The 12,070-nt window shown below is 45.8% G+C and overlaps 1 protein-coding gene across 2 annotated transcripts; it reads left to right on the top strand.

Moving 5' to 3' along the window:
• Window positions 1-433: 433 nt before the first annotated feature.
• Window positions 434-11,529, top strand: PRELID3A (PRELI domain containing 3A). 2 transcript variants are annotated; one of them, XM_086472512.1, is made up of 6 exons: window positions 434-504; window positions 2,984-3,152; window positions 3,567-3,656; window positions 4,413-4,483; window positions 4,577-4,679; window positions 9,900-11,529. In XM_086472512.1, exons 1-6 carry the CDS (start codon window positions 473-475, stop codon window positions 10,011-10,013), a joined length of 579 nt encoding a protein of 192 aa, XP_086328638.1. In that variant the 5' UTR covers window positions 434-472; the 3' UTR covers window positions 10,014-11,529. The 2 variants fall into 2 exon arrangements, with proteins under 2 accessions (XP_086328638.1, XP_086328639.1); XM_086472513.1 differs by lacking the exon at window positions 9,900-11,529 and adding an exon at window positions 6,461-6,514.
• Window positions 11,530-12,070: the final 541 nt, after the last annotated feature.

The following is a 12,070-nucleotide window of genomic DNA, read 5'->3' as shown; positions in this document are numbered from 1 at the left end:
CCTACGCCCGAAGGACCCCCGGCAAGCCCCGCCCCGACACTCCACTCCTTAGCAGCGGCCGAACCTCGCTCTTACCCTCGCCCGGCCACGCCCCCCGCCGACACCCCCCCCAGCCCCGCCCCCCGCGCTGAGGGGCGGCTGTTACGGCAGGCGGCGCTGAACAGCGCTGAGCTAACGGCGGCGAGCAGCGATGCGGTCCGGCCCTGCGCCCTGCGCCTGCGCGGTGCGCTTTCCCAACCCGGGGGGGGGGGGGGGGGGGGGCTTAGGCGTGGCGAGGCGGTGACAGGCGGTGACTCATGAGCGTGACGCCAGAGCGTGACGCAGGAGCCGGCGGGGCACGTCCGGTGCCGGCACGCAGAGCCCCGCCCCCGCGGCTGCTCGCTCGCCGGCCGGCCGGCGTGTGGCTGTCAGGCGCCGTCGAGCCCGGGCCGCCGCCGCCGCCGCCTTCCCTGCGGAGAGAGCGAGGGCGGCCATGAAGATCTGGAGCTCGGAGCACGTGTTCGGGTGAGGGGCCGCGGGGCGGCGAGCCCAGCGCGGGGCGGCCCGCTAGACGGCGGCGCTGCTCCCTCCGCCGCGCCGGCGCCTCGCTGGGCCGGGCCGTGGTGAGGGTGGAAGTGGGAACCGCCGCGGGTGCGACCGCAGGAGGGAGGCTGGGAGCGGCGGCGGCTCCCGACCGGTTATGCCGGCGCGAAGCTCGCCCGGCAGGCGGGGGCGGGGGGGAGGCGGGGGCGCCGGCTTCTGGCGGCGTTAGATCCCTCCGGTGAGGCGGGGAGGGCTGGGGGGCGGCCGCTGGCGGTGCGTCACCGTTTCCTCCCCCCCCCCGGCCCTTCGCCTTCGGCCCCTGCGGCGCGGTCGGGCCCCGTGCGAGAGTGTCCCCGGCTGCCGAAGGGGCGGCAGGGGAGCGGGACCGCAGCGCCACGGCCTGGCGAGGGTGTGGGTGTTTAAGGGAAAACAGCTTCCGCGCTGTCAAAAAACCCCGGTAAATCCCGGCCTGCCGAGGTGGTGGTGGTGTGTTCCAAGGGGGGCGGGCAGTAGCGCCCCTCAGCCGTGAGGTGCAGACAGCCGTGACGTGACGGCTGAGGGGGGGTTCGTACCGCCGGTCTTTTTCCGCCTTTAACATGTTTTGAACGTTGTTCTGGGCACCCAGTTCCGCGTCTGTGTGACGGGGGGGGGAACCGGCAGCGTCCCGCCAGACTGTGCCGGGCAGCTGGCGGGGAGGCTCTGCCGTTCCGCCGCGGCTCTTCAGGTGCCGCCGGTAACTCCTCTGCTCCCGGTCCCTTAAAAATCTCGAAACCTGAAGAGCATCAGGGGCGATAGTTCTTAAAATACTTACAAAATGATGCAGATGCGGTTTTAAACTTGTTTGACTGCACTGAACGCGTTACGCTGGCATAGGTGTCAGCTGTTCAACTTTAACGTTACCCTGGTGTAAGGGAGCTGTGGCTTCGAACATGAAACGAGGGGCAGAGGCTCGCAGAGGCTGCTCGTGTGAGGCGCGGCTGCGGGGTTTGCGATGAGTATCTGTCACCTGGGAAATTTTTGTTTGGCATTTTCTCACTGCGGTTCGTATTGGAACACCTCCATCTTGTGGTGTAATGTGTGTGGGCGTAGGTAGTTCAGGGGTTAATAAAATACTGCTGTGCCTTATCAGATCTCTGACTCTTCAGATCCCTCAAGGACACTTCACAGAAATTTGACCTTTTCACTTTGTGTATTTTCTGTTGACTATGATGTATAGCCACTGGAGATAAAAAGGAATGGTTCTCCAGCTCTCTTCCTGCTGCAGGAATTGAGGGCTCGATTTTTCCTGCTTGCATGAGTGAAGCTGAAAAACCTTTTCTTATTCTTCTTGTTGAAAAAGTATTTATTTTCCCATTTTTTCTGTTTGTTCTGGAGGTGGTGTACTGTTGATGCCCCTCTGTACTGGTCTATTTTAAGACTAAAAGTAGTGTTCTCTAAAAATCAAATCCATTTAGGGCCCTAAGTGCAACTCCTACGCACAAGTTGGCACCCCGAGCCTTCTTGAGTTGGGTATCAATAGCTGAGTTTCTAAAGGTACTTTTAACGGTTTCAGGCCTTTCAATCTGGATCTATCAGTTATTCTGAATGCAGAAATCGTTGCTTAGGGACAGAATTTCCATATTGGATCAAGTCCATGATGTCTCTGTCCTCCTCTGTTGCAGAAGAAGATCTATCAAGTCCCACCACAGGAGCGGTGTGGACAGCCTGTCCTCCAGCAGTGGGGCTGAGATTATCAAAACCTCTTTCATAAAAACAGTTCTGTGTTGGGAAGAGTGTCCGTAAAAGTAAATCGTGCTACCAGGCTGCTGGAAGCAGTGGTAGAGGTGCAGACGTGAGGCAGTGAGCTCATCTGGTTTATGAACATCTCTTTCTTTATTGTGAACTTCCTGACTTTTTTTTAGTTGAATCAAATTTCACTTTGCTTTTTTGCTATAGGAAGAAACAGAAGCTAATGATGTTTTCTTTTGTTTACTTGGTGTGCTTAGAATTGCAGAGCATTTATCTTGGAGTGGCCTTCTGGAGGTCACCTAATCCAGCCCCCTTCTCAAAGCAGGGCTCCCTTAAGTGGAAGGTGAGGTTGTTTTTGTGCTTGAGTTCTGAACTGGATCAGGATTCACCAGCCTCTAGGGGCAGCTGCCCTGTCATTGTGGGGTTTTTGCATAGCTAATTGGAAAGGCACTTGTAGGAATTTGCGACTGTTGCCCCTTGCCTTTGGTAGCCTTGGGTTAATAATTAATTTCTTCACTCTGGAGAAAGGATTTATTTTTTTTTTATTGTTTGTGTATCAATACTGTCTTGTTGTCTTTCCGAGCATCACTGAATTCTGCAGGGACTTTTGCGAGCTCTGAAGTTGTACAGCACATGCTATATTACACAAGCTAGGTCCCTGATTTAGTGTTGCCCGGGTACTTGCAATTAAATACAAAATAGTTACAAATACTGTTTCCTCTTCTTTTTACAGACACCCCTGGGATACGGTGATCAAAGCTGCTATGAGAAAGTACCCCAACCCGATGAATCCGTGTGTGGTAGGCGTGGATGTCCTCGACAGAAGCCTTGATAACCAGGGGAGGCTGCATAGTCACCGTCTTCTCAGCACTGAGTGGGGGTTGCCGAGCATTGTAAAAGCGGTACGTGTGTGCAGTCGTTGTGGTTTATTGAGGGTGTGGTGTGTTGGGGTGTCGTCAGCTGCGCTGGAGCTGGACTCAAAGTAGAAGGTTAATGTACAGGAAATGTCACCCACAGGTACCACCTAAGCTGTAATTCGTGTCGTTAGTGGTGAGAGTATGTCGTAGGCTGTAACATGCCTGTAGCGTGTGCATGGCCCTGCGTGCCTTCCAGACTGGTCGGTGTCGTGATAGGTGACCGACACGACATACCAGGATGTAGCCTTGCCCCTGATCACAGTGTTCTGGTACCCACAAATTGCTCTGTGTTTATTTGGGTCACTTTGATTTTTTTATTGTGTGTGTTTTGTTTTGTTTGTTTTTTAAAAAATTTTAGTACTTTGTTGTTTTTAATTTTTTTTATTTCTTCACTTTCAGATTTTAGGAACAAGTAGAACTCTGACTTACATTGAGGAACATTCTGTGGTAGATCCAGTGGAAAAAAAGATGGAGCTTTGCTCAACTAATGTGAGTGGTAGCTTAAGAAGTTTCTGGTAATTAGTTCTGGAGATTAGATGTATTGCTCTCTGTTTAGATTAGAAACGTGTTGCGTCTTTCATCAGGAGGCAGAAATTCCCCTGTATTAGTTGGCATCTCAGTTAGCTGGTTTTTTTTTTCTCCTTCTTCCCACAAATAGGGAACTTTAAATAATTTAGGATCAAACATTTGTGATTCTGTTTTTAATGTAAGCTTATTTCTCAGAGTGCACGTAAAATAGTTTGACTTTCAGGTGAATAACTTGTTCTACATTATGCTGCCATTTACAACGAAAGTTTTAATTTGAAATGCCTTTTTTCGTGAAAAGTAAATGAAGCATTATGCTGTATTTTGATATCCTGGGAACTCATTTAAAGTGGAGTTGTCTGTAGGAGAGCCTTGTCTCTGTACAAGAGGCATTGTCTTTCCTGAGTATTAATTTTCTGTAGACTCCAAATAGTGTTGTGGTGGTCTTGGCCTTGAAGTCTCAACATCCAGAGAAAACAGATGGAAGGTGTTTGTGGTTTATACTGTGAGTAGGAGCTTAGACTGGTATAATTAAATGTAGGGTAGGAGAAGATGCATCACCCTTTATAGGTCTTTTTATTGACAGTGTTCTGGGGTTTATGTTCTGAGTACACTGCTTTGTCTCTGACATTACATTGAGTGCTCTGCTATAGAGCTGTTGATTACAGAAGAGTGAAAGGTGGGAAGTGAGAATTTGAGCTCTTTGTTTTTCTTTTTAAGATCACTCTCACAAACTTGGTGTCTGTTGATGAGAGACTGGTTTACACACCTCATCCTGAAAACCCTGAAAAGTAAGTAAGGAGATTTGTGTGCTTCTTTGTGTCTAGAGACATTATGTTAATCCAATTCAGTTTAGGTACTAACTTTTCTTGATTCTCTTACAGAACTGTGCTAACTCAAGAAGCAATTATTACTGTTAAAGGCATCAGCTTGAGCAGTTATCTGGAAAGCTTAATGGCGAACACAATATCTTCCAATGCCAGAAAGGTACATCTTTATTCTGTTTTCTCCCTTTCTTTCCCCGCTGCTTTCTTTTTGTTAAAATAGTAATTGACAATCATGTGTGCTGAATACTATATTTAATTTCTCTAAACTTTGTGCATGGTTTCAACTGATTTTTTGGTAGGACCTCAGCAGTTAGAATATAATTTCCTAAAGCGTAAAAAGGCTTCGCTACTGCCTCTTTGTTTTACAGCTAGCATTGCACATCAGAACAAACCAACCTCTGTGTACGCTGCAGTTACACATAGCATACACATATTATTGGATGGGTTTTGGTTTGGTTTGGTTTGGTTTTTCCAAAGCACCTTTTTAAATGCTAACCTATTTCCAGGAGTTAGTGCTAGTAGTGAATATAACTTCCTTTTCAGCCTTTATAGTCTGGATTGAGCAGTTAATGCTAGTGTATTTTTTATGCTGCTTTGTCAGTTGTTCCGGTTCCTACCATTATTGAGCTGTCTCCTCGCCTTTGGCTGATGAAAGTAAGGTAGTGTAAGCAGGGTTGTACTCTTTGAAGAGGTGAAACCATGCTGGCTTTTGTGGGTAACACTACACTGATGACTGTCGTGTGCTTGCTTTTTCTACTTGGCCTGCAGCCATGGAGCTGTACTTCAGCACAGGCAGCGGTCCGGGAGTGCGTATTCTTGGGCACTTTGTTCTGCCCTGTGGGGAAGGTGGGAAAGAAATGGAGTTGCTGAAGAAGCACAGACATCGCTGCCTAACAGCACGATGAGGGCACCTGACACTGGAGTTTGTGCTCTGCATCACTGGAGAGGTTCAGCACGGTGGGAATCTGGCCTGGGTAACTCCTGCTATGCCAGAAAGCCCGTGCGTTGGCCAGCCCTTTGTCCTCGTGAGGGGTGTTGCTTGACCAAGGCAGTGTAAGCCACCTTGACAGGAGGTGTTGCCCCGCTGGATCAGAGAGGAGAAAGCCTCCTTTTCCTCCCTTCTGTGTGCTCCTTCAAAAATGAGAGGAACAAAGGTTAAAATCAGGGGATGGGGAAGGAGCGACAGGTAATTTCTAGACACTGAAGAGCAGCTTTAACTAGCTGAGTGCTCTCTGGGTTTGAAAGTCGTAAATGGAATGCATTTTAGATAAACTACGATTCTATTCTGATCCAGTTTCCATTTAAAAGCCTATGTGGGGCATATATTCTTGAAAGCAAAGTCCAAACCCTGGCTCACAACCAGACTTCAGGCTGACTTAGAGGTAGCAAAGCCCTAGCTAGTTGGAAGGGCCAGATCAACTAGGCACACTTGAAAGTGCTGGCTGAATTCCTCTTGTGGCGCCTGTCACATTTGCATGTCTCGAATTCAGAGAGTGTAAATATTTCTTGGTACCTGTTCAGGTGTTGTGTCAGAGCTCGATTTCTTTTAAAGATTGTTCTTCTTTGCTGTTTCCAAGGAACACACTGGCTCACAAGCTTCTTGCAAATCAAAACCGCCTTCTTGTCCTGCGTGTTTCACTGAAGAGTCTCATTAGAGATGTTGAACTTGGCAGGAACTTGTAGTTGCTGTTACCAGCCCTTTCTTTGCTGCCCAGTAACCTACTCTGCTGTTACTAGCTCTTCTCGCATGCTGTGCTGTGCCTCTGTGTTCTTAGCACCCCTCTTAAACTTCATGAAAGTTGCTGAAAAATGCTTTGTGGTTCTGAAGAAGTTAGAAGTATTGAGATGTTGCTCTGAGGTAGGAGTGGCAGATGATGCATAATTGTTTTTAATGGAAAAACGATTTGCCATATGTTGTAAATCTTTTCTGTGTTACTCTAGGGGTGGGATGCTATTGAGTGGATAATTCAAAATTCTGAAAGCGCTCTAAGCTAGCAGTTCTCCACATCTACAGTTTGTACTAACTAGTGGTAATGCCAGCATTCTTCTTCTTGGTACAGCATTTCAGCTTTCTAGCAAATATGTGCATGGATCGTTGTCGTGTGAATTCCATAGGTTAACCTGCATGTACGTGTTGCACACATGGCATACAGGAATGGCAAACATGTTCATTACACTGCAGCTGCGGAGGGAGAGAGCAGGTCACATCTAGGCTGGATCAATTAACCCGTGCTTGTGCCCCTGGACAGCCCACTGGCTGCAGCCACGCCTCGTGCCACACAGTGTCGCTTGTGGTTTGATAGCGGGGTGACGACTGCAGGTAACTGGGCCTGTGAATGAGCTCCTCCACCAAGGGTTCCCGTGACTGCAGTATGTAAAACTGCTGCCTGAAGAAATTTATAAATTGGTGACTGCAATTGGCATTATAAAAATGAAACAGAATGGTATTCTTAGGATATAAAACTGATTTCTTGAAACATATTGCCTCGCAGGGGTAATCTTTTGCATAGTGAAATCATATTGGCTTTTCTTATGCCTGAGGAATATTGTTGCCCTTCTGTGAACTTCTGTGGAAATCTGTACAAAGCTTGGAGCTGTCAGGCTGTTTGTGGTTTATATTGGTCTTGTAGTTACATTCATTTCAGTAGTGATGTGTCCCTGAAGTGATGTGACTATGAAAACGTCTGACTGCCAGGGTAGAGAGAACTGAGGGTACTTGCCTTTGCAATACCTCTGTGCTGACTGTTTTCCTTGCACTAGTCAGTGTAGCCTGTCTCTGTCATTCCTGTATTGGCTTGTGCTTCGACTAATAAGATTCCTTAAGAAAAAAAAAATCCATTATGCTGCTTCTCCTACTTAACAATGTAGGGGTTTTTACACTGCTTACCTTGAGGTCAGTGTATGCTGTGAGTGTTTGCTTTTACATTCTCATTCCACTAAGCTTTTACGGCTGTTTTCCTGGAAAGCATCAGCTACAAAGGCTCAGCATTTGTCAGTCACTTCAGCTCTCCCAGCAAACCTCCATATGCAGCGTTTGGTCTGCCAAACACGCCACACTGCTAACGTGTGCCATAAACACTGATATACTACGCATGCTTGGTTATGGATGTGCTTGCTTAACGACTTACTACAGAATTTGGTGTACAGTATGAAATTTTATAGATCAATCCTCTGTCAGATTTTTTTTCAGTAACTGGATAGTTCAATAGTACTGAATATTCCTGAAATCTTCCTTGCCAGTATCATGAGTTTATGTTTAGCTGCAAAACACATATAGCATACGCAGGTCTAAGGAAATGTGCAGGCCTGTGTAGCTGCAAAAGCTGAAGGAAATATCTTGGTGCTCCAGTGGAATGTCATGGATTTTTTTTGTTGTTGTTTTATTTTGTCTTGTCAACTAAAACACTATGACCTGGTTGTTTCATAGTCAGGGCCTGTAAAGAATCTCAGTTTTTCTGCTGAGGATTTTCTACATCAAAGGTGTTTGACTTTGTGACAAGTCTTTGTGGCTGTCTCACTCAGTTCTCTGTGCCTGTGTCACCTACGAAGGACATTCTAACCTGACTTTTAAATATCTGAACGCATGCTTACTGAAAGATGATTCCCCCTCTCTCCCCCCGCTTTGTTCCTTACGGAGCACTCCGCTGGGCTAATTCATGGCTAGTTGCCGCAAGTTACACTCGTTGCTACGCAGTAGCCTGCTCCTGTCTGGGTGCTTTTATCCGTGCTTTGCTGGTCCCAGGTCTCGCACGGGATGTAGAGATGGTGGAAGTTACCGCCTGCTGAAGTATGTTTAGTTTGGTACTCCAAAGGAAGGAGCTCAGAAGTTAGATCATATTATTCCATGGACTTTTTTCAGCAACCCATACTTAAACTGGATGATACAAATCATGTTTTCTTGATTATTGTTGGTATTTTTTAAATGCGTATCTTGAACTAAGTTAACTTAAAGATACTAGTTCTTGAGGTAGTTCTGAGTCCCCCTTTCTGAGCTGTGGCCAAGAGTTGAACACTTTGTTGTGATACATGGTTAATTTTTCCCAGGTTAGGGACTGCCTGACAGTGCAGACATAGCAATTAGTGTTTATTCCGTGAGTCCTTTGAGGTTTTCAAAGCTATTTATGCAGATTCTTGTTCGTGCTTAGTGGTTTATGAAGGACAACAGCAGGTTCTGTACACTTTAAGAGGTTTTTGTTCACTTTCTCACCTATAATGCATGCCACAAAAGTAGTACATCAAAGTTCAGGACAGCTTTCTGAGTGTGTGAAGGGCTGTTCCCCCCCACCTTTCCCTCAATCTCTGCAGAGGGCTTGAACACTGACAACAGCTCTTCTGAAGACTTAGGACTTTTTGGGCTCAGACCCTTCAGCTCCAGAACTCCTCTAGACTTGGCCAGAGCCAAGTGCTCTCTAATGTTTGTACTTCTTATTCTGAGTAGGGTAATAGAGGTCAATGTCTCTTGGCTTCTCTGTAAGTGAAAAGAGGCCAGGTGTTTTCTTGGTCTGATCCTGTCTGCTTGTTTTGCCAAAAGCTGTCATTCTGAGATTGTGGAGCTCTAAAATCTTGTGCTTTTCTTTAGTTAAAATGCTTCTCTTTTTTTCTTGGCTTCATTGTGCAGCTGGCTACGTGCTCCTCTTGTGGTCATTGGGGTGCAGCTGCTACAGGGTCTTCTTAAGGTAACAGGTTTTTGATACGCTTATGTTGCTGGATTCCCCAGCTCTTACCAGAGGATTGGCTGTTGATGCCGAGCTCTGAGGCACTCCCATTCTGAGGACTGAACAGAGAAAGCCCGACCCTTGACACAAAACATGCAGCCGTAGTCTCCCCGTTAGTCTGGTTTATATCTGAGAAGTTGCTGCGCGTGAACATAGCATTCAGTGCGAGTCCATCTCTGAATGCTTGCTCGGTACCAAATCAGTTTGTTGCTACTTCAAAGAGCACTTGGAAGACTATGTTTCTTGGTCCTGGATCTTCCCAAAAGCTGTCCATATAACTTGGTTAATGAATCTGAGAACAGGATTTAGGCTTTGCCATAAATTTGCTGATACTCTTTGGGTGGTGGGAGCAGCAAACAGTGAAAACAGCAATACCCTTACGTAAGTGAACTTAACTGCTGAATTAGGCTTTTCGCCTAGGTGTGCTGCTGGGGACTCACACCTATATTGCATTTACTTCTTGCTTATGGGTTAAGCAAATGCCTTTGCAGAGAAGTTTCCATAAGAAGATGCTAAGAAACTATCAATATAATCTCGTATCAAACGATGCATGGCATGAAATTAATTTTAAAGTGAGTCTCATGTCTGACAGAGGAAAAAACTATAGAAACATGAGCAGTGGTGGTGTATCTGTTCTGATCCTAAATTCCAGTGTTTCCTGGCAGGGTCGGGATGCCCTGGAGTGGGTGATCAGCAAATTAAACACAGAACTGGAGGACCTGAAGTCAACGCGCGAGGGCCTGAAACCAGCCATGGCAGCAGCGTCAACAGAAAACTAAAACCAAAAATACCAAGTAACCGACAGAAAAGTTTTATTCTGCAGACTGCTTTGTTGATCTCCCTTCCAAGGCTGATCTGCAGAGGTTTTATATATTTATAAGAATATTGCATCAGCAGAAAAGTAACCTCATCTGTCATCTCCACAGCAGCTCCTGTTGCCTACTGAAGATTAAATTGACCTCCTGCAGATACTCTTTTCATTTAAACAAATTATTTTTAACACTGGAAACAAAACATTTAGCACATTTAAAACTGCCTAAATGTGCCTTTTGTTACAAAGAGGGAGTGTGTTATATTTACACCATCTCAGTTTTTCATACCTAACTTGAAAAGAACGCATTTGTGGTATTGAGGGTTTTCCATGCGAACGCTTGTTCTGTGAAGGGCTGGTAGGTACCAGAGCACTGAGTTATGTCTGTTTTGTCATCCGATACTCTTACGACCATTGAAAGGGAACTACATGAGTCAGAACATGCTGCAGTAGAATTAGATACCTCTCTAAAGGATCATCCCGAAAAGCTAAAACTTGTGTGGTACTAACTTTTCTTGGGTTGTTTAAAATTGCTGCCTGAACGTGGCACACAGATACCTTACCTCTTAGATGTTTGTATCCAAACAAAGATAAAGTTTCTATCGATGTTAATAGCCTAAACCAGTTTTTTGGTGGGGAGAAGGGTATAATTTATTTTCATATTTATTAACTTGCCCTAGTTCTTCCCCTCCCTGTGATAAGAGGAGTAGTAATTCCTGGAAGGTGCTGGAAAATGCTTCTTTTCGTTATCTCCAAGAAGGGTACTTGCAGGCTACTTGAATGAAGAGACTGTGCTGTTCCACTGGTCCTTGCTCTTCACATCATGTCTTAACTGCGGGAGCAACTGAGGCAATAATTGGCAGAGCCGAAATGAGAGAGAAGCAGGACATTTGACATCCAAATGGTAAGGTGTCATGAACACATACTTTTCATGCCCTGAACGAAGAAAACAAGAGTACAAGAAAAACAAATGGACTCTCCTTTTTGAATGCTTTTTACTAACTACTGACTACCGTGTAACTGCATTTTTTAAACATTTTTCCACATTGGTACAAAATGGTTTTAGTATCATTATAAATGCTTCTCATTATCTGGAAAAATACCCCGGTAACTGCAGAAATCGCTTCCTCTAAAACGTGCATAAATATATATTGGTGATAGCCTTGTCTGATTTTCACAGAGTTTTCATACTTGGTGCAGGTGCGGCATACATTTCTTAGCCCTCTGTCGGGGCATTTTAACTTATTTTTTGGTGTGCACATGTGGTAAATGTCACAAGGATGTTTATTCGTTCAAGTGGCAAGCATGTGTTTAGGGAGCTGTTAAAGAGCATGAGCAACTTCTAAAACACTAGAAGAGTAAAATGTTGGTCACTGTTTTGATCTGATTGATAATTTTAAAGTGTCTGTAGCTAAAGGGAAATGTCAGCATTTGTATTCTGGTTAGTTTGAAAGTAATGAATAAACTGCATTTGAAAAAATATATATATTAGCCGAAAGCAGTTAAATGAGTAGCTAATATTTACATTGCTCTTTTTATATGGGCTTAAAGCCTTTTGTATTTTGGAACAGAAACTTAGAGCTTAAACGATAGCAGCTCCCTTCTGGAAGATATGCTGGATAGCTTTGGTGCAGGTCAGTTGTGTGTCTCGGAGGAGTGATGCCCCTTCCTGGACAACGAATGCAGAGGATGCTCTAGCTCCTGCTGGCATTCTGCTGGGAAGGGGAGTGCGGCTATGGCAGAGCTCTGCAAAGGAAAGGAAAAGATGAGTAAGCGTGTGTGCATGTGGAAACCTGTACTGCAGCGCTTCCACACATGCCTACTGGAGATGAGGAAAACATAACGGTCAGGGGGGCTAGAAGAGTCTTTGGAGAGGTTCATGTATTGCTTCGGTTTGGAAGAAGAATGGTCCAAAGCTGATTCCTGCATCAGATTGGAAATAATTGCTTAGTGTTGTCTTAAAGCTGACCAAGTTGTGTAGAGCACCTTCCAGCCCTAGCTGGTGTCCTAAAAAGTCACCACAAA

This window comes from Leptosomus discolor, chromosome 13 (assembly GCF_034619465.1).
Source record: "Leptosomus discolor isolate bLepDis1 chromosome 13, bLepDis1.hap2, whole genome shotgun sequence".
Classification (NCBI taxonomy): domain Eukaryota; kingdom Metazoa; phylum Chordata; class Aves; order Leptosomiformes; family Leptosomidae; genus Leptosomus; species Leptosomus discolor.
This window is presented reverse-complemented; position numbering and strand designations above follow the sequence as displayed.

Coding starts and splice junctions, on each gene's coding strand:
- PRELID3A (XM_086472512.1), top strand. CDS start 473: ATGAAGATCTGGAGCTCGGAGCACGTGTTCGG. Junction 505..2,983: donor AGCTCGGAGCACGTGTTCGG/GTGAGGGGCCGC, acceptor TTCTTTTTACAG/ACACCCCTGGGATACGGTGA. Junction 4,484..4,576: donor CATCCTGAAAACCCTGAAAA/GTAAGTAAGGAG, acceptor ATTCTCTTACAG/AACTGTGCTAACTCAAGAAG.